A 27,508-nucleotide genomic window follows, 5' to 3' on the forward strand; every position below is an offset into this window, starting at 1 on the left:
AACAAAGCATTTTATTTGAAACTCACTTTTCTTCAGGAAGGCCAATTACAAGCAGCTTGTCAGACTCTTTCCAGTAAACAACTTGAACCAGTTTTCCGCATAAGAAAAGGGAGGAACTAGAAAAATTAAACAAGCAGTACTTCTGTTAAAACTATGATGTTATAGAAGACTGCCATTATAAGCCAGAATGATTTATATGTATTTTAAATGCAAAGTCTTATGTATAATCACTAGGTAATTATATTAATTATTACGGAACTCAAAGACTCTCTGATTTCTATTCCAAACAGATCATGCCAGTAGTAACAACGTTTTCAAGTATACAAACTTAAAGGATGAACAACTACTACTGAAGTGCCACAGTCATCTTCTGAATGATTCAGATGCTGTTTCAAGGTCTTCCTGCCTATTTAAAGGTCTTCCTGCCTAGCTTTTAACACAATCAACTTAGAAAATGAGTGCCATTTCAGATCAGTGAGGTAACCGGAGGTACTAATGAAGGTTCTGAACATAGTAGTCACTCACAAAATCATTTAAAAAGACTACACACATGTTTTGAAAACGAGCCCAAGAGGTTTTTTGAACATATTATCTGAGTGATAAACATAAGCTTGAACTCTCATGCTATCTCCTTGTATAGAAAATTACTCTACGAAGCTCAGCAGTCCCAGAAAGATAGAGAACTTTCATTTGAACCATAGAGTGGATTAGAACATAAAACAGAATTAGACCCAATGTTATACCTTGAATTAAATTTATAGCAAACCCCCACCTTTCTTACTATCATGTTAGAAATTTTAAACAAGATAACACTGCTGCAAAGTGAAACAGGGTAACTTTAGTTTAAGCTTGAAGGATTCAAGAATTTAATTTTTAGGATATGGCTCCATGATTAACTTGCTTCACTGATTCACCCATACTGTAAAATTGATGGTACTGGATAAAACAATAGTGTCATTTCATTAGTTAAGAAATACCTTAGTATTTCCACAGGTCACCAGAAAATTTTTATCCTTCATGTAACCAAAAGTGCTTTCCAAAGAAAACAAGTTATATATTTATAATGCAATTAACTACAGAGAAATAAACATCCCCATCCCAAAAGATACACAATACATGTGCAGACACAATAATCATAATTTACTCTTCTGACAGAAGAAGCTTCATAGGAGAGCTGGGGATTATCTATCATATTTTTTGAAGAGATGAGACAGTCCACAGGGACCAGCAGAAGTGCTTTTATATTTTTAGAACTCAAAAATGGGAAATGGGCAACCTTAACAGGAAAGGTGGATCTATGTTATCATGGATTTCTGTATGGTTTTTCTGATGATACCGTAGGTATAGATCATCAAACAATGGATTGATTTGTCTTTTGGATGTGTTTGAAAATCTGGACATGTCCAAAAATGTTTCTATATGGGAGAATTACCATTAATAATGCATAAGCCTTTAAGAGGACTTAACATACCTCAGTGCTAATTAATGTGGCATTGCATTAAAATACTGGTATATGCAGAAGATCAAAAGCCTGTGTTTGATACCTGCTGCTAAAGGAGTCAATCCTCATTCCTATTGATCACTAAATCAGTAACATGACTTTTAGTAACTTATTAACTAGAAAGTTACAAGCATGGTTAAAGCACAGTGTTAAAACTTCTTACTCAAAATAGCAGGATACCAACAAGTCTGAGAAAAAAAAAATAAAAGGCCCAAATGTAAACAAGAGTAAGTTAACCAGTATTAATTTTCTGGTAGGCAAAAATACTCAAAAGCACTTCAAGAACTCCTTTTAAGGAAAAATTTATCAGTGGAAATGCCAACTTTAATATATTAAACAGGCTTTTTGCCTTTTGAGGAATTCCTTATTATTGCCAATGCTGTTCACTGCTGCACTACTGCTTGCACTCTGTATTCTTGGGCTTGAAATCCCACTTAGATTTGGCTTTTTTATACCCATCCAGGTCTTGTGTCTGACGCACAAGGCACTGATTTGCGGAAGAGAATCTTGCCTGAGACCCCCAAGAGATGTAAACTCATATACTGATTCTCAATGGGAAGAAGAGTGAAACTGAAAAGTGGTACCTGCTATCTCACTTCTAATTATTCCGTCAGAAAATCATCTACCTTTAAATATTCCATAATCTCTTGACATATCTCCACCACCCCTACGCTGCTCCAAAAACTCAGGAATCATTTTTATTAGACTTCTTACCAGAGTGCTGGTCTGTGGTCTTTCGGGTGTTGCAAGTTGAATGTGAAATAAAATGAATTTAAAAGTAGCAGGCACTCATGAATTTAACTGAATTACATTTTCTCTTCTTAATTTTTTTTAAAAATTTGATTGAAGCTGTTGTAGAATTTCCAGTCTGCCATAGTACAGTGCCACAGAATCCCAGTTTAGATAAGGACGTTTTAAGAGATCTAAGAAGGGCTCTAAAAACAATTTCACCAAACTAAAAATCCTAGTCACTGCCACCCATGACAAAGAAATTCCCCCAAATCAACGTACATCCAGGCCGAGCAGTCCAACTTCAGGCATGCTGTTCTAGTTAAACATTACTGCCTAACAGGTAGAGTCACTCTTGTTTTGTCTAGAACTTGATGCATGACCCATGTGTGTTTTTCTGTACACATATGTATAAAATAATAAAAGTAGTAATACATTACATTTCAAATACTTTTACCTGATAATCTGGGTACCAGTAACACTTTCCAGTATGTCAGATAGTGTGAGAAATATTCCTCTCACACTTTTCAGTTTTTGGGATGCTTCTGATATGGGGTACTGATAAAGAATTTCTTGCTGTGAAGAAAGTTAGCTGTTAGTTAAGCAAAGCAAAACCAAAAACAAAAATCACAAAAAAAATCCCCAGAGAAAACAAGATAACAAATTTTTTTCCTGGCATCAATTTTTTTAAAAAACATGAAAGCTTTTATCATATACTTTCACATGGTATCAAAACAAGCAGTGGTCTGCACGGGCATACTGGAAAGTTCCAAAATACACATGAATGTTTCTGACAGTTTTAACTTTTCTATTTTATGAAAAGTAGGACTTATTTAGAATCATTATTATATAGAGAAACATAAAAATTTTACAGCTTAAAGTACACTGTTAATAAATCTGATTCCAAGAGATAGCTAATATTTGTATGGTGCTTTCAATATTTAAATTGTTATTTAAATCATCATCAAACATACAGCTCTTTAAAACCAACAATAAGAATACAAAAACTCCAATCTCTCTATATAACCCTACCTAATTGCTTTACATGTGTAGCACAAAATATAACTGAGGTATATATTCAAACAACATATACACCATTAAGAATTTTATCACCAAACCTCTGACCATCTGTTTCAGCATACTCTTAAAGAAGTAATCTTGAAATATTTGTGACAATTATTTTTTTTCTAACCAGTTCTTTAAAATAAATGTAAGCATTTTCAAAAATTCTGTATTAATCATTTCAGCAACCATACAGTAATAAGCAAACATATGATTCCCCCACATTTATTGCCTTCTAACAAATCATGATGGGCCAGAAATAATGCACATATTAGGCATATCCAATGCAAAGAGTATAGTAAATTATCTTTCTACACAAACAAAAGAAACACAGACATGAATAACTTTCCTATTTATGTCACTAAGCACATCCAGCCAGTGCCAATACCCGTTAGAAAATTTCCCTTCATCAAGATTAAAAGAATGTAAAGTTTCATTACAGAAGGACCTGGCAAACTCTTCATTCTTATCCAATTTAATTAGCTCTATTTTCAAATACTCGTTAGTGACAAGGATTTTTTTCTTGAATCAATCCCTCAGCTGGAAAAAACCCTGCCATTTTCTAATTACAGCACTACAAAAGGCTAGAAAGAGCCTTTTTTTCTCCTCACTATGAACTGGGGCCTTTACACAAAATTCATTTGAGAATTATCTGTACGCTTTCCCAGGGCAAGAAAAGACAACTGTAACAAAAGGTCATAGCTGTATCACATATATATTAATGAGTTAGCAAGGTTCAGCACATACCACCATACAAGATTAGCTGTCTTCAAAGCAAGGCGAAAGTTCATAGGCCAATGACAATGGAATTAATAAATGAGAAGTAGCTCATTTCTTAAAAAGTGTAAACCCTCCCTCAACCCAAAAACCCCAAACCTAGACAGACTATCTAAACGAATGGCTTATCAAACAGCTTCCCTTTTTTATTTTTATTTTAGTTGTTTCTCAAACTGAGCCTAAATAACATTTTAAAAAAGATAGTACTGCAGTCTTGACAACATAAGAAATGGCTAAAATAAATTGTGTCAAAATGATGCCGACCAGCTAAAAACCTATAATCTTCAAACACAGTGCACTGACAGTACAGGCTTTAAGTTGCATCTTACATAAGATTAAAAGAGAAACAGTAGATGAAAGACAACTATGAATTCTTAAAGATTTATTCAGAAATTATAAAAACAGGGAGAAACGCTACAGGAAGTACAAGTCAGTGTCTGTATGAACCAAGCCACCTTAACAGTTACTCAGTAAAACCTACTTTGCAAGTATGCTAAACACATGCTTCCAGTAATGCTATCGTGTAGGAAGAATATGAACATTATTCCTTTTAAGGCATGGTATCACCAAAATCAGTTCAAACACATAAAGATGTTATGGTTGTATGCTGGTACAAATAACCTATGTTATCATCGTGATACCTACCTTGAACTAAAACATAAAAAAGACAAGATCAACCTTACTCACTGAAACCATTATTGTATGGGACACTCCCCACATGCACGCATGCATCCTAAATGACTTCTAATACTACTTTCCTTTATAGTTGAGCAGATAGCGCTTACAAGTCTCGGAGCTCATTAATTCTATTTTTGGGTGCCAAAAGCTCACAAGTGGAAGAATTAGTTACTAGTTCTAGTTGCCACTGTTCACATGGATGTGATCTGCATACCATGCCTCCTTTGGATATGGGTAAAGAAGCTTAGTAAAGGATCATTATATTTTTATTGTGCAATATGGCACAGGTGTATAACAACTACACTGCTAATTTGAAGTACTACTGTAAACTAAATCTGGAACAGTACATCTACAGGATACATGTCGCTTACTGTCCACCAAATGAAATTAAAGACAAATGCCTTGAAGAAGGCAGCATTCTTTTGTTAGGAAATATTATAAAGCGGTTGATTACACCAGCAAAGCATCTCTCAACATTAGAGACTATTTGGGGCTGCGTAACTGCCAAGACTTCTCAGGAAACAATTCTTCCATGGTATGAAGGGAGAACAAGTGCATTACAATCCCTCTTTTACATCTGCTCAACGTTCAGGGTTAATCCTGTTTCTTGGGAGAGTGTAAAGAAATAATGAGGCAAGAAAGCAGTACTCCATTTACTCTGAAGTGCAGGAATTGCAATCAGACATTTGCATATCTATTCACCTACCAACAGAGGAGCCAGAGGCCCTGAAATAAGTTCTGAAGTGCGAATTGCAATCAGACATTTGCATATCTATTCACCTACCAACAGAGGAGCCAGAGGCCCTGTGATAATTTTTTTTTTTAATATTTCATAAAGTTTATGTGACCAAGAAAACACTGGTCTTTAAATCTACAGCAATTGTCCATAGCTGTTCTATCCACATAACATAGCAGTCTTGGACTACAAACTTAGAATTGAAGAAAAAAAGAACTCTTCGCAAAATGTAAGTGAACTTTGATAAAGCATCTTAAGTTTATTTTATTCACAGTTAAATGAGCTCTCTTAATTTTTATTATAGGGAAATACCAAAGCAGAAAAATACTGCAGTATCGTATGTTTTAATGGAAGCAGTCTCCGGGTAGGAAAAAGAGCACAGAATGACCTTACTTAGTTGCAACGCTATAAAAAAAATAAAAAGTAATAATTATAAGAGACACTTGTATGAACTAATTTCTGCTGAAGGTACCTCCCATGAAAAAATGTAGTCTCTTAAACAGGATTGTAAAGAACTGCAAACCAAAGCTTAGAGTTAGTATCTTGCTGTAATAGGCAATGAAGCATACATTACCTTAAAAATACTAGTTAAGAGCATGATTTATATTGCAAAGTCAAGTACTCCAGAGTTATGAAGTACTGGATTTATGGTTGCCTAATAAGCCTTATTTATACACACTCATCTGTCCATCTTGTCCTCTGCACATGACAGGCACCTTTCAGAAAAAACGTAATACTTAAGACAGAGTCATGCTGCGTACGTACAAAGAGCTGAATTAAAGTTTCACAAGTAGCCATAAATCTGTCATTTCCTAGCTTTCAACCGCCTGACTCTGCAAACTGCACAACATTTTCTACATGCTATTATGACACCATGTAATTTTCTAGTGTTCTCCTCCCCAGCCCTGTCTCTAGAAAATAAAATTAAACTCCATTATGCGTAGTTGTAACACTTTTTCTCTGTTACACATCAGCAACAGAGCAATACAGACTTCTATCAGTTGAAAAATAGTATCAAAAAAATAAAGCTATCTCAGAGAAGGGATGGAGCACTGACTGGATCTAAGGATTAATTCCAAGGGAGAGAAAGCAAAATTTCTTTCTTCCGCTCCCCACTCCATCACTGTCCCGCCATCCCAGTCCCTGGGGACTGGCAAAACTTGTGCTTCATTTGATGTCTCCACATCACAGATAATACAAGATCACTGGGGCACTATGCTAAATCTAAGGAGAATTTACAGAAGGGGAGAAGAGTCTTTTTCCAAATGTCTGTTCCTAAAAAGTCCACTTTGTCCATTTGTCATTTTCAGATCGGGCAAGAGGCCAAACTCAGCCCTCCACGCTGTTCTGTGTCCCTGCATTGGGAGCAGAGTATTTGTAGCTATGGCTACATCATGAACAACATCTACACAAACTTACAATGCGTTATATGTACACTGGCAAAATTTTTATGAAGAACACAAAAAGGGAAGAGATGTGAAAGGAAGCTTTACAGGACAAAGGAAAAAAAAGTACTTCAGTAGCTCAAAAATGTTGCCCAAGCAAGAATCAACAGCTGATTGCAAACAGCAGACATGCAAGAGTCCTCTAAGAAAAGGCACGTTAGCATTTCAAAACAGGAGGAGCTAGACAGATTATGTATGTGGACTGCCAACAGCTCCTGCTGGGGAAACTTTTTTTTGACTAGACAGATTTCATAGTTTGAGAGGCGTATTGAAAACATCACAGTGAGCATCTGAGAGACAATAACGAACTTCTGAATTTATCTCTGCTTTGCCTGTTAACACCTCTAGCCTGCTCTTTATGTAAAGACATTCAGCAGCGCTGAAGTGATTTCAAGTCCAATTAGAGCTTGTCATCAGTGATGCTAGTTTTTCTCCCCTGGAATTTCAGGCCTTATTTCTGTCAAAATGGACATTTTACAGACTATTCACCACTCAAAATGGTTAGCAAGATTTTTTTTAACATCAAAAGGCACAGCAGTTGCTGTTGTCAGTTGCTACCTTTCATCTTCAGTTTTTAGTTAGCCACATACCTCATCCTTAGATGTTTCAGAGTCCAGTTTCAGTGTGAGGAACATAACGATATGAGGCACGTCTTGTATAGCCTGAAGGTCCGTACTATCTTCTCCCCACAAGAGCCGAACCAGGTTGTTCATACTTGACTGTGCCCGTTTATACCTTTGCTGAGAAGTTCCTTCAGGCTCAAATATTGATGTTTCGAATGTAAGTTTAACCTATTAAGATATTAATTATTGTGAAAATGAGGCTGTACTTACAATTACGTTCTAGTATTAGATGAAATAAATGCAGTTTGAGCCCTTTAAGAGATAAAGTTTTCTTAGCTTTACTGACAAAGATGTAAGCATTCAAAAAAATTCCTGCTGTTTCAAGAAAAGCAATTACATATTCAGCATTACATAACCATCTATTAAGGACAAAGCCAGCTATTACATGCTCTATGAACCATGTGAGTAAGCATGTGGGTTGGTGTGTTTTCATACTTAATTCTTAGGGTTTTGAGAATGGAAAAATATACTTACTGCTCTGGGTTTGTTTGAACGCAAAACCTATTATCACGCTTTTGAAACACACAATATTTGACTTCTTTCAAAATGTCAGCACTCTCCTAAGTATATACCCTCAAGGCTTTTTCATGAGCATTTCTTTGTTTTCTCGAGCACACTGACAGGTACATTTGCACAGGAAAATCAATTTACATTAGACTGCAAAAGTCTTAATTTGTAACACTCAGTAACAATTCTTCTTTCAATTTGCCAATGTTAACTTTTTTTTTTTAAATGGTAAAGTCAGCAAATAAGAGTTTTGTTGCCATATTTAACAATTGTACACAACTAGCAGGAAGCGTAAAAATTGTTTACATCACTTGCTGCATTATGTCTTCAGAAGAAAAAAATAATCAAAGCACTAACAGAGCATTCTCTCTTAAAAATAACTTAAAGTTTAGATGATTAAGCTTACTTTGTCAAAAAGTTACATGAGGTTTACTGTTCTTTATTTCCCAAATAAAGTAAAAAACCAGGAGTTTTAGAAAAAACACGTATTTCCTGGCTTACAAGCAACACAAAATCCAAACTTCGTGTGGAAATATGTTTCACAATTTGCTTTACAGACCTCCTTTTTATGAGCACTGCCTTACAAAAATTATTTTAGTTGTTCCTTTAGTGAAAGAGTAATTTATTTTTTTTTGTGAATGAACACTTCATCCTAAGTATGAAAGAAGGATATGTGAGAAATACCTAGCTCTTGACAGAGCATAAAATTCTAATTTCCAAGGAGAATAAATTATTTTCTTGGATGATACCTTAGTTTTCATTATTGTTCAAAGTGACTGAAAATATATCTATTCGGACTAAGCAGGCACACTCTCAGTTCCCTCTTTAATGTTTTTACTCCAGATTGTTTGTCTGCCTTAAAATACCCTTAACATGCCCACTGACTGGGAAGTTCTAAACATAATACATCACACCAAATCCTGCTTCTCTTTAAAGTCAGTGACAGTTTAGCCAATGATTGATGCAACAAAAAAGGTTTATATTTTCCCAGTTGCAATAAATTTGAAAAGCCCAAGCAGATGTAATTTATACATTTAAATATAGATAATTTGTTTCTAATTGTGTATGTGTATACACATACTTAGAGAGGAGTGCCAGCAAGAAATAATGATGCTTTAAAACACCCACTGTCTGCCAAACTAGATCAGAGAGAAATGCCATCATCAGTTCTTCCAGCTACAACATTTATGTCACTGGCTGCGTTCCTCCCAATTCCACTCTACTCCCTCCCGACACTTCTCATTAATCTTTTCCTCTCCTACTTTGGCTGCTATCAGCTTTTTTCTCTTCTCTGTTCCCATTCTCTGGAACAGCACTGCATTCAATCCTGCTCTCCTGCCACATGCTACCACTTTCTTTTCTGACAGTAACTCATCGCTCGCTCTCTCCTCATCATTTCAGTTTCAATTCATTACACTGCATATTAACAGGACTCAAGGAGCAAAAACATCCAGCTAAGAAGCAGCGGCTCCTTAGGACCCAGCAAGTTGATCATTCACAGGTTTATAGATGTATGTTTTCTTCTCTGGCATTCTGTGACTCGGTTCTCTTTCTTTGTCACGCCATCTGCATGTATTTCAGAGGATTTTCCTCATACCCTGTTTAACTTCTTGCAGATTTCCTCAAGGCTCAATAGTTACTTCTCTTAACTTCTACTACATCTTGTCTGTGGACACTTACTCATGACACTCAGGCTACAGTCTCTACACTAACGACGCACAGATGTAATTCTTGCTGCAGTCTATCTTTTAGTCTCTCAATTTAAAAAAAACCAAACTCAGTCTGTCTTGTCGTAAGAGACACAACCATATGGCCCTCCAAGCAAGAGCTCAAAACAAATTGGGCCAAACAGAACTTTAACTCTCCCTCATCCTGTAGGCATCCATGCTGCCTCCCACACCACTGTGGGCAATACCACACCACTCAGATGTGAAGTCACTGTATTTTGAGAAAGACCTCTCTCCACAATTTGACTGTGAGTTCCTTTCCAAATCTTCTTCAGTCTATCTAACAGCTTGAAACATGACATTTTCTGTTCCTCTCTACTTTTGTCCACGTTCTAATCTATTTCCTGCCTTTAAAAAAAAATTACCATGAAAAAGACCATCTAGGCTGGAAAATGCTGTAATAGAAAATGACCAAGAGACTACATTTCTACATACCCTAAAACACTATTATTTTTTTTCGTGAAGGAGAAATGAATCTTCGTCCTGCGCAGTGCACAGGATCTGATTAAATATGTGACTACTGGAGTACCCTTTTGTAAATACTGACTATGAAATCTTTCACAACTTTAGTCCATTCCTCCTAAAGAAACTCAGTTCAATGCACAACAGAAAACAGAAAAGGAAATGAAATGAAGAATGGGAAAAGCACAGAAAATATTAGTATCCCACTCTATAAGTATACAGCATGCACACATTCTCAATACTTAGAACAGTTCTCAAAAAGAATTTAATCAAACTGCAAGAAGGCACTGATGAAGGTGACAGCAACAGCAAACTCTGAGGTACATAGATGGGCTTTTTTCCACTTAGGAAAGATGTGACAAACGTGGAACGTGACAGAGCTCTCCAAAGTCATGGAATGATACGAAGAACAAGAGATGGACAGTTAACTACGCCTCATAACACAGGAACCTGGGGGTATGAAATGCACTTAATTAGATTAGTTTGAAAACCAACAAAAATGAACGCAATACAAATCAGTTATGTAAATCACTGCTACAGGATGCTGTGGAGGTCAAAGGATTTTAAGAACTTTATTAAAAAAGGGGAAGGTACAAACCTGTAAGTGATCCAACAAGTCCCTAACTATTGACTGCTGGAAGCTGGAAAAGTATGATGGGCAGGTCACTCTATTTAATTTGTTTCTTAAATACTCTTTACTTAAACATTTGTCAGTGTAAGAAACAGAAAATGTAGCCGTTATACCGTTGGTCTGACCCAGAAAGGCATGCTTTCTGTTTATCTGCAAGAAAGCTGTATGTCTTAGAATATGGATTTTATTACAGACAGAGCTGGTGGCATTGCCTGCCATTTCCTGTTGTAAGTCTCTGTTTTCCATGTGCTTATGGTTTGCACAACTGTAACTCAAAATTTCAGGCTGAAATTCCCGACTCTGAATGTCTGCCGCAGGCTGAATATTTTTAGAAAGTTTCGGGTAAAATGATTCTGAAACTTCCGAGTATCAGGGTAAGGGAAAGTATATTCTTTTAGCATATCTTCCCCTTCCTATTCTGTTTTCTCTGTCTTGTGGTGGTAGGAAACAGCAGCTATTTTGATTACAGAAATGTAAAATTGTATAGACTGCAGAATATAACTTTATCATACTATCTCAAGCATTGATTGAGGGGTATGCTTTGTCCTGTCACATGCAGTGACTGCTATACAACTTCTAAACAGGGTACCCAATGCTTTAATCAGAATTGGGACTTTATCTTACTAGGTGACATGCAAGCACCCAAACAGAAACGGTTCTGCCATAAAAAAAAAAAAAGACTGATGTAGCATTTGGACTTCTATTGCTCAATAAATACACTAAACTAATCCTTACATGCCTAGAAGCTAGTTTGCCTAAACTGAGGTAAGGAAAACAAGATTCTGGAAATGTAATAATGACAGATGTTATGCCACATGCTGCAATTGAGAGAATCTAGGTAATTAGTTTTTGAAATTACTTCCAGTAATTTTTAACACTGAACCCAGAAGAACAGTGACTTTGCTTGTGTAAATAACTTATAACTACGGTAAAACAGCTTTAAACTGCATCTTTTTTGATAATTTGCAACGTATGATGAATGACAATACATTAACAATTTTGCTTGTGTAACAGCTGTCTTTATTACTAAATCTCAGAAACAACAACCCTCCATTTCTTCAGCAGCATGAATACAGTGTTCTACACTGCAAAAATCCCCAGAACTCTGTATTTAAATTCTCCACTGGTCTATTTCAGCAATCACTCTTCTGGCTTGACTCAAGCTGCACAGTAAAAAAGGAATAATTGCACTTTAATAAAAGGTTTTGGAAAGCCAACATGACAAACAGTTATACATTTCAAGTAATCGCTGTCTACTTGACAGATTTACTGACAATGTAAACGTTAATGTTGCATTAAAACTAACTACTATCTAAAGGGTTGCACTGCATTTTAGCAACAAGTAATACGTATACTCTAATCTAGCAAGGATACAATTAAATAAACTATATAATCTCTGCTTTTTGAATCATTCTGTATTTAATAGCAGTTACAGCATCTCCATATTTGGTCAAAGACAAGCAAGACAAAGTTTTTCTACCATAGAGCTCTGCCGATACCTGACCACAACTCTGGTAGCTGAGGCAAGCTTCATACTGTCAAATATCTTGGAAAGCTTCCTAAACTGACATACTAGTACTCAATCTTACTGCAGTTGCAGATGTAGTTCTACAGGCACTTACATTACTTAAGTTGCGAACAGAAGCATGTTTAACAAAACCTAAAATTTCCACTTCTTATCATCTCTGGACAGTAAAACATTTCTATTATTATCACCTCATATATTCTACCTGAGTAAAAACTACCAAGAGGTTACAGACATACTGTAAGAGACACTATAATTTTTAACCTGTTCCATCTCATATCTGTAAGTTGCAACTTTTACCTTGTCTTCCTGTCCACCAGGAAATGGATTTAAGCAGAATAACTCAAAATAGTTAATTTTATGCTACTAACAGCCTAGGTAATTAATACTCTCCTGGTTTAATTCTGAAATAGCTATCTCATTCTTTATTAGTTATTTAATTCTTCATTATAGCTCCAAAATTATTATTCAGCTAGAAGAGAAGATATATGCAGTAGGTTTGGGGAGAAGAAACATTATTCATCAGGTCAGTTTTTGGGGGTTTTTTTTGTATCAATTTTTCTTACTGACTTCTATCAATCTTCATCACTGTTCAGTTTTGAAAGATCTTAAAAGTATTTAATCTAAAAGCTCTTAAATACTCAAGAATTTGTTTTTCTATTTAAATATGAAAGCGGTATCAATTTCTCCATTTGAATGCTCTTAAATATCTTTAATAGCACTACTTGTTAATTCAGGCTTCTTTTTACTCTCTTGTGGTTTGTAAGTCTCTCTCATAGTCTTCATCACTGTTCAGTTTTGAAAGATCTTAAAAGTATTTAATCTAAAAGCTCTTAAATACTCAAGAATTTGTTTTTCTATTTAAATATGAAAGCGGTATCAATTTCTCCATTTGAATGCTCTTAAATATCTTTAATAGCACTACTTGTTAATTCAGGCTTCTTTTTACTCTCTTGTGGTTTGTAAGTCTCTCTCATATTGATGAAGAGATAATTATTTTATTTAGGTATTTCCATAGCAATTATTACTGTTTTAAGAACAGTAATTGACAAAAAAGACACTACTATTCTGTGGCTGACATTTGTTTTTAAGCTAGACATCAATATCTTGCTTCACACATGCTACTGCCAGATTGCACATCTCCAGCCCTATTACCCACCAGGAGCAAGGCATCACATTACATACCTTGTCCTTCATTTGTTGAGATCAGTGTTCAAAATAACAACTCTCAAAGCAACCATGCTTGCCATCTTTGCCCATAACTACAACTATCGCTGGTTAAAAGTTTGTGCAGGTCTCAAAGGAGTTACTTCCCTGTATTCAACAAGAAGTAATTAATTTTGATGCAAGTGGTAATATAATAAAGTTGTTTTCTGAGCAGGAAAAGTAGCAAAACTTGATTTTTCACATATGTATGTACAAGTTCTCATAAAGAAACATGAATACTCAGAATTCTGCAAGCGTAGAATACCTTGATTCTCACACTGGGCAAAAAAAATCAGGTGTTATGGTTAGTCTAAACCTACAAGTATGCTGCTACCACTTGCACAATGCTGCATGTGCTTTCTGACTCTGGCTGATGACAAACAGAACATGTAACAGCTGGACTGTGCCTAATGTCCCTTAGGACATTGCCTTGAGTCATTTACTTGCACCTATGTATTTTCACAAAACTTACCAGAATTATACTCTGAAATTTCTACTCTAAGTTTGACTGAAGTCAACCAACGTCTTCAAAAAGTAGATGAGGAAGTTCTAAGAAAAAGACCGCCTAGGTTCTGTTTCCTAAGGAAAAAAGGCTAGAAACAATATTAATTTTTTACAGAGGACATTTGGAATAAATGTTCAACTACTGTACCTGCATAGGACCTGGAATGCAAGACAAAACCCTTTCTATGTTTTCAGAATTCACATCAACATCATTTACAGCAACTAGAGCATCTCCTGGAGATAAAACAGACAAAAGCATGAGAAAGTTAGATGGTATTACACCACAACACAAACCCAAACAGTGTTTTGCTTTAAAAATGAATGTGACATTCAAACTATCATAAATGTCTTTTTGTTACAGTTAAGTAGATGGTTTCTACATGCAACACTTACTATGTTTAGAAACATTAGTCTATTAGCTCTTAAGGCCTTACTGCCACACTTGTATCATTTTACAAAAATAACTGTCAAAGCCGCTCCCCTCCATCCAGGCTTACATCACTCGTTACTTAATCAGAAAACCCAACAACTTCACCAATCAAGTTATGCCCAAGAATTACCCTTCTTTTCCCTCCGAAACCACCTCTGTTCACTTGCCAATCCTTTTCCACTGCTACCTCCATTGATATAAACACGACTGTTTCCAAAAGCACTCCAAAACTCCCTCTTCCTGTAGCAGCTTACGAGTTCTAGGCCATCGCTTACACCAAAGGTTTCAAGTGCTAGCTGAGCCTAACTATGGGAGAATCCCACCACCCCTGAGCACCTCTCTTTGAAGCAGTACTGGCAGTTACCGTGTGTATTAGTAACTCAGCTTAGTTCACTAAACTGGCAGAAAACCATTCACTCTTCCTCATTTCATCCCTACACCTCCTTTGTCTCTCAAGCCACATCACAATTTAGTCCTTTCTCTTCTTTTCCATGCCTTGTCCACTGCTGTGGCTTCTTAGTCTGCCCTCTTCATGCTTTTATCTGCCAGTTCTTCTTGCCTAACAACATTTTGCATTTTCTAAATCTGACTCTCTTCCCATTACTAGAAATGGGGAGAAAAAACCTGGGATCCCAAAGAAAAAGTCTTAAACTGCAAATGGAAAAGGTTTGAAAAACTAAAGGCACTAGTTACAAAAGCAAACAGAACTGAATTAGAGCTTACAAACCTAAAATCCACATTAAAGTACAAAAATCAATCTGGGATTTCTATCTGAAGTGAGGGAAAATATTCTAGAGAAGCATCCCAGTAATAGTTAGTTGATAACCTCTGACTCAACCCCCTCAAAAGGATGCATGTTTAAGCACGGAGTATGTAAGAAGGATGAGAGAGACCAGTGAAAAAACCCACCTGCGAAGTTAGAAAACATAAACCTAAAATAACATCAAAAGATGAAACTACTTAGACCTGTCAAAAGGAATAGAAATTGAAAAGTAAAAACAGAAGGTTTTTTTGGCCATTCATCTACTTTAAAAAAAAAAAAAAAAGGAAGCAGCAGTAAGAAAAGGATACATATTAAAGATATTTCAGGTATGGTAGTGGGAGACTAAATCAACCAGAAGATTTGATTACTTAAGCTGGCAATTTAGAACATCAGTCCAAAATTTAAGGTGAGATTTCAGGTTGAACCTAAGTCAGAAAAACTCTCACTAAAAGGATGGTCCTTCATGGTTTCTCTAGTGTCAACATCCAAAGTTGGAAGCACTTTTCAGTATAAAAGAAACACTATATCACAGAGGAAGAAACCAATAAATATTACTGGAATAACAGAAATATAATGGAATTAAATAGTATATTCATTCTCAAGAAGGTAGCCAAGTAACAAAACGTGAAAAAGACAAACACAACACCCGGATGCATGAGGAAAGGCATTTCCTTTGAACGTAGGTGACTATTAATAGGACCTGACAGGATCCCCTCCAGAATTCTCCTTACAATTCTATTCACCTGTGCTCAAGAAAAATGAAATCAAATGAGATCAGATACATAGAAGTAATACTGCAGTGACCATGGGAAATGGGAACCCGTTTATGTTGATTAAAGATGGGTGAGTAAAGGCTAGGTGTGAAAGCAGCTGGAGTAGAAATCGGAAGGTTCTGTAGTCTCAAACCAGAGAATTTCTAAAAAGCTTTCCAATAAGGCTATCTAGGGCAAAATACCTCAGATGAGGCAACATAAATTTATGAAAAGAACTATACAAAGTGACTGCCAGTGGCACCAGGATATAGGACTTGATGGTTCATTAGGTCCTTTCCAGAGCCAAATATTCAGAGTAAGAAAATAGGCCTTATTTTCTACTTGATTTTCTTTGGTGTCACTTTCAGTTGTCTCTGCCTTCTGTCCTATCGGGTGAAAAACTTGATTAGTTTCCAACTTGCATCTTCTGTCTGTAGAAAGGGAAATAAAGAAAAGAAATTAGCTTCTTACTTAACACTGAAAGTGAGTTGATTCCAAGGTCATTCTTACGCCTTAACAGGTGTGAACTAAAAACACCAAGAGGTGCTCTGGAAGAGCAAATTGGAAATCAAGCCTAATTTTGCTTGAGCTGCACAAAGACTCCCTTAAAAAGTACCTCCACAGCCTCTCCAAGATTATTAATATTAGCATTTAAAAGAGTGTACATGTAATATGAGACATTTAATAAACAACTGAAAAAAAGAAAAAAGGATTGACCGAGGTACTCTATTTTCTTTCAAACTAGGTACTCTTGAGCTTTGTTTGCTAAGGAAATGAGGTTTCTACAATTGTACTATGAATAGCTTTGATCCCATTACTAAATTTCAGCCAAAGCTGGAAGAGAAGGCACAAGTCACATTACGTGCCACGAGTTCTCTTAATGGACTGCTGGATAGAGAAGCCCTCCCCTTTTCTTTCCCTCTCCTGCCCCAGGTAAAGCTGCACCCTGAGCTCATCACCTGTCCTGTTTGTGCTCCAGGCTGGCCAGTCTGTACAAGGGCAGTTCAGAATCAGACACAGCAAACACTGACTTGTCCAAAAAGCTGTTAGAGGGCAGGAGAGGGAATGGTATTGTAAGAGCCATATGAGGTATCCCCATGTGTGGGGAAAGGCGCGAGGGGAGGAATTCTGGCATAGCGAAGGTATGTGGATATAATGTAAATCCAAAGACAGTTGGACAGTTCATTATTTCCTCTGTTCACAGTTTATTATTTGTATCTACATTTATATCTCATCACACTTCGGTGAGCCTTATTGAAAAAGGTGAAATAAACCAGCGTGTCCCTCACAACTAGTGCTGCTACACTTGCAGGGTTCAGGGAATTACATGAATTCCAGAACACACAGGCTAGAAGCTGCAATGACGACCCCTGTCCTTTTCTCCTGCGCCAGAACACGTGAAAAGCCAGAGGCAGCATTACAGCAGTATTCAACTACACCTGGAACAGAGAAATCCTCAGCCAGGTAGTAGCAGCAGTGCTTATCACTCTTTCAGGCAGCGTAAAGAGATTAGAAAAAGGATATGGATTCGTAGCAAATGTGCATGTTAGTGTAACTATATTTTAAGCCTTGACTTGGCAACAAAAATGTGCTCAACTGCAGAAATAAAGCACTGACAACTCTAAAGTTCGGTATATATTCCAAATTTTCTAGGGAGAAGACTTGCTCAGCTCAAACTAACACAGTGATGATAATGACGTGCATACTAAGGAAAAGCAGAATCTGTCTCTCTAGGGTCTCTCCATTTCCTGAGAATCTAGTAAAGACAACAGAATCTGAAAGTTTAGAATAATTCTGACAATTTATCATTATTTCTATCTTCTACCTCGTTGTTAAATAGCATCAAATACAACTGGAACTCTCCCCAGGTACTAGGTCAATTGCTCAAAATAGGCGCAAAACACAATTAAGGCCAATGAGAGAAAGAACATTCTTCTTAACTAACCATCAGTAAGGAAATACAGAATCCCCCCAAAATGCAAGCAATATTCCTCTTTAATACACTAGGCAACAACCAACTGCCCACTGTTATTCTACATTAAAAGAAAATTCATTCCTACTCTTTCTCACAGCAAAACCATGAAAAGGTTAAGTTTTGTTATACACACAAAAACGTTATCATTCCTTGGAATGAATTAAATTGTTTTTTCTACTTCAAGTAATAGTAGCTCTCTCCCTAACCTCTGTGTTTCTTGATGCACAGCACAGTGAAGTTTTAGCCTATCGAATCTTCAACACAACAGTAATTCAAAGAGAGGAAAGTTGAAAGTTAAACAGCATTTAAAAGTAACTCAGTAAGTCCATGCCAGAGCCTCAGGACTTGAAAATTGGTAACCAAAAGCAGAGCATTCAGACTACTCTAATATAACAAAAAATTATAAACAGAATTACTACATTCTTTGTTGAAGAAAACTGTATTAAAGATCATCATTCACAAATACAAGAGAAAGCATAAATTGCTCTTGTACTCATCTGGAGCACTGTTTAAACAAAAGTTGTTTCTGTTCTGTTTGTTTTCCTAGAGACCTTACAAATTCTGTTGTAAAGACAACAGTCGAGTCATCTAATCCACAAAGCCATTCAAACGAGCTGCACAGATTTTGTGAAGACATACACACCTTAGCACTTAAGGGAGTATTTTTGAACCGCGTCTCCCAGGGTGGAATATACAAAGACACTTCGAAGGGAGAAGATCCATCAGTATTTACATGTTATATACTCAAAGTGTTTTATTTATTCAATGCCTAATGTAGGTATGTAAAACTTTCATTTGCAGCAGTAAATATTTATTCCATTCAATTTGTAAAAAATGTAATCATGTACCATAAATGGAACAGCTTTCCAGAAGACACAGCCAAAGCAGTCCGGTAAGGCTGCCTTCATTTTGCCAGAAAATGCTGTATCGCTATTAAAGAACTGCAATTTGATGTGCAACTGAGAAAATCTCCATTTATCAGTACGGACTTTCCAGAATTGGGGGTGGGGGTGTTTGCATTTTTTCCTTCTTTTCTTTTTGCCAAACACAGCAGCGTTCAAAGAAGAGAGACTATGAAGTAACAGAATGAAAGACATCACTGGCACAATAGGAAGTATGTAAAATTATGAACACAGAATATCTTGAAGCAGAACATGACCACAAGATCTACCCAGTGTGATAATTAAAGCCAGCAAAAGAGTTTATATACGCAAGTGTTCCTTTGTTAAAGTTTCACATCCACACTTTCTTTGAGAATTGTTTCCTCCCCTTTAGCAGTGTGAAAAACTTACAGAAAGTGAGACTGACTTAGGTCTTCAGACATTGTCTGTCAAAAAAAAAAAAGCGCAAATGTATAAAGTTTAATCTAATTTCACTTAGTTAATGCTTAATCAATTTAGGTTAAATGAAATAAAAGGGCGAATGGCGTTTGCAGTTGTTTTAAGTTGATCTAATTTGATGGTTTGCAGAGTTAAGTCAAATTTTCCCAGACTAAAACATTGCTGAATTTCAGATGTAGAGGCACATTTCACTAGTGGAGAGAAAAAAGTTGTACAGATGGTACTGCAAATACATTTTTCAGTCATTCTTGTGCTCTATGAAGTGGGTGAAAAATTCCCTCCAACTGACTTTTCGTAAGCGCAGAGATCAAAGTGAACTTTTTCCTTTTTGCTGAAGTAGACATATATACTTACACAGACAAGAAGCAGACATTTGCATGAAATGTTTTCAAACCTGATATAAAATAATATAAAATTTTGCTTTTTTTTTTTTTTAGCTTTTTCAACAATACAGGTGTATACAAAAATTTTACTGTATAATACTATATAGAAAAGCGCTTGACCTGCTCTTACTGGCTTGCATTTCCACCTGCAATAAGATCACTATTGTCTGTCATGAAAGTCACCAGCATATATGTTAAAAGATGAAGAACATTAGAACAAAGTCTCACTCGGTTCCATTTTTAGAGACACAGTGAGCAACTGCAATAGAGGAAATAAATTTTCTTCAGGCAGCTCCAGGATGTCAGACCTTGAGTCAATAAATTTATCTTTAGAAAAATATATGTCCTTCTCTTTAAAGAATAAAGTGAGGGGTTTTTTTTAATCCCATAATAATGCATAATCAAGCTTTTGAGTTCTGAGTTCTATCACTTATTAGAAAAAGATTCTCAGTCCACAAAGAAACTAGAAGATGTCCATATATGTTCTCCACACAATGCGAAGCAGAACTGAATTTTACTAGAGTGATGGAACAGAGAGAGAAGAGAGGCAAGAATTCTTTCCTATTTTCTTTGTTCTGTCTTTCCATCTTCTCATTAGAAAAGACTTCTTGCATCCAGTCAGTAGTAGCTAAGAACAGTGTATATTGATCTCAAACACCTAGTTTGCACACAGCTGATGAAATTATTCCTGCCTTTTTAAAGACAAAGTTTAGAAAAGTCTTTGGGACTGCTGGCATCCCTAAAGTGTTTATTTCAGAACTGCCTATCACTTTGCCACATGAGGCACAGGACTATTACTTTTATTAAATATCCATTCCCTAGAGGTAAACCTGCAAGCACCATTTCTAAAAGTAGATCTTCTTTGCATTAAGCCGGGGACACTGACTGATAAGTGAATACCACTTCCATAGTGTGATGGGAAGTGAACGTTTTTGGCTGAATTAAAATCAGAACCATGTTGTTCACATGGGAGAGGACTGAGGACACTTTTTTCATGAAATCCTGATATTTAGTTTCCTCTGTTCTTGGCAACGACTTGGTGGAAGTACTTATAACTGTTCACATACTCCTTTCCAAAAAAGGCAAAATATGGAACACATTCTGCTGAAGAAAGCCAGATCAATTACTTGCTTTGTATGTTAGCAGGCTGCTTTTACCCAAACCCAATGTTGTTATGCTTCAAGAGGAGATTAAAAGAACATAAACGACATCCCAAACTCCACAGTGAGAACATAGCAAGGCTTACGCAAGCTCTGTATTTCTATCTTGCGTGCCCAACATCTCTACTTGGAGAGCCTTTTCAACAAGTACACCATATATGGTAATTCCTCATGAAAATCTCTAACTCCCACAGTATTTTGGTCCTTTCAAGGACATTTTTCTGACAGGACTCTTAGTTCCACGGTCTTGCAAATGACAAAAACAGCATTTACTTTTGACTGTCGGAAGATGACTGCAAGTTGCTTAATTTTTGTAAATGGATTACCGTCTTAAACCACTAGTCTATGCCATGGAAATCTAACAGACATACTTGGCTTTCTAGCAATGATGGCCTTGTTTACCAAAACTTCAGAACTCCAACAGCAATAGCTGCGTTTTTACTATTAAAATTAAAATGAGCAAAGATTACTACTTAAACATTTCTTTATTTGGGGAAAACAAACAAATAACCCTCCCACATAACATCAACAGACTTACTGGATTAGAAACTCATAGAAAACCATGTCAGTAAATGGGGTTGGGATCTGGACCTTTCAACTGAAACTTGCAACAGCAGCCTGCATCTTTTGCGTACTTGTTCAAAACTGGATTATTATAGCCCATCTTTGCTATCACCCAAGATTAATCCCTGTCCCTGGGTAGTTTTCATGCTTTTTTGACAATTGTACCTTCTGATCAGGCAAAAGAATTCATGCAAATCGTTCAGATATTCGGTGATGAGAGCAATAAGAACAGAATATAATTTTAAAGAGGGTAACAATAGTTACTCTGCTAGTGAAAAGAGCTTTCCTGTATTTTCAGTGTCATTGGAATTACTTTTCCATTTGCACTATAGTAAAGATGATGATCATCAGCATTTATAAGAAGTATCCCCTGCTGTGAATTGGATAAGTTTCCATTGGGAGGGGAGAGGAAATCAAATCATAATGGCATTTCCTATCACAACCCTTATCTGCCTGGATCTAAAAGTGAATATTTAGTGGAGCTTTTTAGCTTTGAAGATACGCTCGAAGATGAGACTAGAAAGTTTTACATAGCAGACCAAGCTTTGCATATTGTTAAAATGAACTCAAGCGAGAAAAAAGTTTTGCCAAAAATACAAAAGACACTTAAAAAACATGAGATAAAAGCAACAGTATTTCATCTTAACCAAAATGAAAGTGACAGCAGGAGTTTAAAAATCAATGAGGGCTTTTTTGTTTTGAAAATTTAAGATGAATGCTGAACTGCTAAATATAAAAAAAAGATAAACAAACTGATAAACAACACATGGAGAGAGTGGCATCTCTTTAGATGGTTACAAAGCGGTGGGGTTTTTTTAGCTTGCAAAACTGTTGTATTTACTTTCATATGGGCAGCACCTGCATTCTACTTGGTTAATAAAGCACAGCAACAAGACTTACGACTTCCATATGCAATCTTAAAAAAAATAAAAGTGTAGTGCTAAAATAATAAACAGATGTTTTAAGTGTTCAAAGCTGTAAGGGATGCACATTTCAGAATAAATCGAAGAAGCCACCTGAGGAAAGTGATTATTTAGGGGGGGAAAAGCAGTTATTTCTACTAAAAAACGTTAAAGCAATAACCACTTTGTAACTGTTTATTCAGAGTGAAAAAATGAAGAGAGTTTAGTCTCCCTTACGATTCAACCTTGGTAGCCATTTAAGTGGCTACCATACCTATCGCTGACAAATTAACTAATTTGCCAATGAAAATACAAAGTAATCAGTAACTTGGTTATTATTTAACATATTACAAACCCAAGTCTTGGGAAAAATAATCTAGAGCTCAAATTTTAAATAAGATGGGAGAGTTAGAAAACTCTACCGGGCATAACTGGCAGGATTTTGGTAGCGGGGTGCTGCAGGAGTGACCCATGTGGCAGAAGGTCACGAGCTGCCTTGTGCTGCTCGTAGCCAGATCTGAAGCTGGTGTAAGCAACTGACCGCGTACCAAAACATCACCTAGCCAGGGGAGCCATTGCACCTCTGCCCAAATGTATTTAAGAAAGAACAGCAGTCACTAGCGGAAGGGTTGTAGCCTACAGAGGAGACCCATCTCTGAAGGGCTGCGGCCTGCGGAGGAGTCAGGCTGCAGCAGAGGAAACAAGAAAGAAGCAAGGAGCAGCAGGACAACATCACACACGCAATCCCACTCTCTTGTGCCACCTGTTACCTCACCAAACGGGTTGGGACACACAGTGTTAACATGCAGTGAAAACAAGGGTACATGAGACTGGGAATGGGGAGAGGAGAGGTGTTTGGTTGAAGCTGAGCCTGGAGAAGGCAGGGAAAAAGGCATTTTCTTAATTGTTTGGGGTCTTGTCTTGTTTTCATCTTCTCAGTACCTGAAACAGTGACCTGAAGTTTTATATTAATTGGCAAAAAATTAAATTCAGTAACAACTCCCTGAGTCAAGACTGTTTGCCTGCGACGCGTGTTGCAAACTAGTCACCAGGAAGACCACAGTTTGTCATTTTAAAGCATGTATTTTAAAAGGAAAATATACTTAGTATTTGCTTCACAAAAGACTACTACAAAAAATGGTCTGCACCATTGAAGGCTATCAAAATGTTAAAAAGCAAAGCAAGAACAGGTTAATATCTATGCACACGCAGGTCAATGAAGATGAACAAAGTTATAACCAAGCCAGCCAGCAGGCATCATGCTACACTGATCAAGTATTCCTGATTTGTGATGGCTCAAGAAGTTGCTAACTTTTGTGCAAATACTTCAATTTTAGACTGACCACAGAAATATTCTTTACTGACTGTTTCCACAATTCACAACAGGATTCCTAAAACTTACTTTTAACAACAACAAAAAAAAGGCAAAGGTCTACTGTATTTTTCTTGAACTTTCTGTCCAACTTCAAATCCTATGAGGATCTGAGGAGGCTCCCTATTGAACTACAGTTGCTTCTAAATCAGGCTTTGGGTGTATACCATAGCTATCCCATCCTCTGATGTGCAATGCAGAAGCAGTAAACCAGACAGTTTTTTGACTGGAACAAAAATTTTTTTACTGTATATTCTTTATGCAGACAGCACTGAAATCTGAGCATCTCATTTATGCAAAGCATCCCTATTTCTAGACACCACATAAAAATTCCAGAGTACTCAGTGTTCACTACTGATATATAATTTGAAAGTATTTTTATATGAAAATTATACATTTTATACTGTTGGCACAGAATACAGCTCATTTTCCCAGTTAAGAGCTGAATAACTACAGTATGCTTAAAAGTATTTGTTTCCCATGTTCAAAAACAAGGCAATATTGGTTGATGATAGCCTAGGACATATTAAACTGCTAGACTCTTTAGATTAATTTAAATGCTCTTCTGTTTAAAACAAAAGAAAAAACCCCACAGCTTTTGTCCTCACTAGCTCCAGGAAGCATTAAGTGCTGCAGAGGAAGTACCATCTCCATTTAGAAGGTTAGCTTTATCTCCTGGATCTGGTATTTGCCTACACTGTTCTGACTTCACACCTGCTCTTACAAACATGCAGTTATATACAAATTTGTGTCCCAAAATTAACTTACAGGTTATAAATACCCACTCTTACACCAACTAGATTAAATACCATTAAGCAGATCAAGCTGAAACTCACTCCTCCCTTCCCCTCGGTCTGCATCCCCCACTTCTTCACTAATCAGTTCTTTCTGATAAAACTTGAAAGTTATCCAATTTTCCCCCTGGAGTATTCTTTAGCATCCCCACCAAAAACACGTGCTAGAAGAATCAGCTAGTCAAAGCACGATTTGCCTTTTTACACACACAACATTGGCGTTTCAAAAGCACTCATGCTGACTTTGTGGGATTTCTGCTGCTATAGTATTAAGATTTACATGATCTTCTAACCAACACCACATCTTTGCTCTCCCTCTGCAAGGGACCAACTTCAAGGGTAATTAAACAACCTTCCACCCTTTACTGATGTAGGCTAGCTGTCTCACATTTACTGTCTCTGAGGCTGGGGTCTTGGAAGTGGCGAGTCCTTTTAATGGCCTCTTGATGCTGGAAGTGGGAGTATTTCTGCTCCTTCGCTACCAGCCACAGAAGTTCATTCCCCTCCATTATTCACGCTCGGGTGCTTTTCAGACCTTCTGTGACCCAAGTTTAACTTACTACACCAGCAAAAACTAGACAGGCAATTTTTCTTCTGGGTTAGTTTTCTGCCAGGTTATTTAGTTGCATCAGCTCATGGAAGTGTCTGACAAGAGCCAAACCAACACAAAGGAGAGCTGCTATACTGGCTCACTGCCTCCTCAAACTGCAGCCCCACTATGTATTTGGAGGCCTTCTCATCACAACTGCTGAAGAAGCAGCTGTAATACTTGCTAAACAGAAGAATATCCAAACACGGCTGTGCAGAAAGTTTGTAACATACAAATATATCTTACTCAGTATTTTTCGCTCATTTTTATGGTACAAAATCCATTTAAAGCATATACAGTAAAGCTTTTTATCTAAGGGGGGTGGTGTGGAAAAGAATGAAAACAAAATACAGTATTTGGCAGACTATAGCTTCTCCTCAGTCCCACTTATCTACTGAGCAAATTCTGCATTAAATTAAAGGTGGTGGTGGTGGTGGGGTATTTGTTGCTCCAAGTTCAAGCTGCTCACTCCCTGTACGCTTAAAGGACAGTCAACCCCTTACTATATTAACACCTTCTAGTTTGTCACGTTCTTAAAAACCATTAATATAGTAAAACTGAATAGGTAACAAAATATCAGATGCAATGACATTTATTTAAAATAATCCCTCAAGAACTTACAAAATAGTTGTTGTAAGTAATTGCTTACGTCTCAGGAATATTCAAGTCAGCTGCCTCAACAAAAAAAATAATCAATCTTCATTTTAAAGCAAGAGTGCAGAATTTAACTATTCATTCAATTACTTACCGATCAAGATTTGACCTGCTTTCATTGCTGAACTACCTGGCACCAAGCCATGTACTACAAGCTTCTCTCCACTGATTCCTCTGATAACTTTATCCTTCCTGCCTTGTTTTTCTGCTCTTCTGCTGCTCCATGAAGACTGATGGACAATCCCTACTAAGGCCTCCAGCAGCCTGTGCTGCTCATCTTCTCCAGCACTGTACAGTTTTCTGGGATTTACATAAACATATACATCTTTGTATTTTTGCTGAACAGTGACACCCATTTTCTGAGCTGATTGGTGTTTCAGTATGGAAGTAGGACCAGTAGAGTGCACATTACAGCTTCCACCGCCTTTCTTACCAGAATGCTTTGGTAAAAGATTCTTCTTTTTTAATATTTTGGTCAATTTCTTCAGTTCATACTTTCTTTCTTTTCTTGATTCCTCTTGAATAACTTCAGCTTCATTTTCACGAAACCTGACATGATTCACTGCTGGCATTTCTGGACAGCTGTTCTGAAGCAGAGTTTCTTCTTCACTTTCACTCAATTCTAAATAAAATAATTCCCCATTTTTCTGCACACCATCCAACCATTCAGGCTCAAGGTCACTGGGAAAGAAAGAAGAATGATCAGTGATAACTCTGATAAGGAAGACTGCTATGCAAGTGACATCTGATTACTTCAAGTAGGGAGGGGAGAGTGCAAGGAAAAAGAAAAGGAAAAAAAAAAATGTTGCCTCCTGAATATTGAAAGCTCAACTGCTTTAAGTTTGCCATGAGGGTAAGAGCTCTTCTCTTCTCGGACAAATGATGGATATGGCAAGGAAAGACATTCTTCCCAGATGTTAAAATAGTTTCTTCACATGCCTTACAGGAAGACAGCCACTGCAAAAAGCAATATTCCCTTTCTGAAAACAAACCAAAAAACCCAACCCCAAACCATTTCTTTAACATACAAGTTTCAACTAGTAATTACATTCGTGGGCACAATGGGGCTTTCTCTTAGAGAAAAAATGCCATCCTATTTGTTCTCTCCCACTATTTTTTCCCTTATGCATTCGTAAGACAGATTGTACTGCAAGCCCTTTGGAAAGACACGATTAACATTTTAAAATCACCTCAACATAACAAAAAGCCCACCAAGATGAAACCTAGGTAACTCTTTTAAAAAGACAGGTTCAAAATAGCATACTCAAGCTCACATGCAAAAATACACAACAAGAAAGTAAAGAGGCAGCACTGCTATCGAAAAAGTTCTAGCAGCTGGATTGGATCACTTTAAGTCACTAGCAACAAGCTGCTGCAAGGAAAAGGCAAGGCAACTACAGGATGCATTAACAGGAGAACCATCTGCACCGCACAAAAAGTTTTTTGTCCTCATTTGGCAATGGTGATGCGTCAACCATGTCCAGTTTTGGATAGTACATTTTAAGAAAGTTGTAATAACTGGAAGAAGCCCAGAGCACACAGGCAAATAGTAAGTAGTTTATAAACATGTTTTAAAGGGAAAGAAACTGAAGGAAATCATACTCTTTTGGCTGAGAAAGACCCCAAACAAAAAATGATAGCTGAGAGGCAACAGGGGTCCACTCCCCCACCCCAAGATGAACCACAGAGTACTACTACAGAAGGATAAGGATCAATA

General features: G+C 36.8%; 1 protein-coding gene across 1 annotated transcript in view; it reads right to left on the reverse strand.

The window, feature by feature from the left end:
• INTU (inturned planar cell polarity protein) overlaps positions 1 to 27,269 on the reverse strand; it is a 47,648-nt gene extending 20,379 nt beyond the window's left edge. The window contains exons 1-6 of the mRNA XM_009289498.2: positions 27,220 to 27,269; positions 25,886 to 26,472; positions 14,262 to 14,347; positions 7,519 to 7,719; positions 2,688 to 2,806; positions 27 to 116 (exon numbers count right to left, since the gene is read on the reverse strand). Coding sequence (XP_009287773.2) covers positions 27 to 116; positions 2,688 to 2,806; positions 7,519 to 7,719; positions 14,262 to 14,347; positions 25,886 to 26,472; positions 27,220 to 27,269 — 1,133 coding nt within the window. The remainder of the gene's footprint in view (positions 1 to 26; positions 117 to 2,687; positions 2,807 to 7,518; positions 7,720 to 14,261; positions 14,348 to 25,885; positions 26,473 to 27,219) is intronic.
• Between the last annotated feature and the right edge of the window lie 239 nt (positions 27,270 to 27,508).

Source organism: Aptenodytes forsteri, unplaced genomic scaffold (genome assembly GCF_000699145.1).
Source record: "Aptenodytes forsteri isolate BGI_AS27 unplaced genomic scaffold, ASM69914v1 Scaffold109, whole genome shotgun sequence".
In the NCBI taxonomy this organism is placed as follows: Eukaryota; Metazoa; Chordata; class Aves; order Sphenisciformes; family Spheniscidae; genus Aptenodytes; species Aptenodytes forsteri.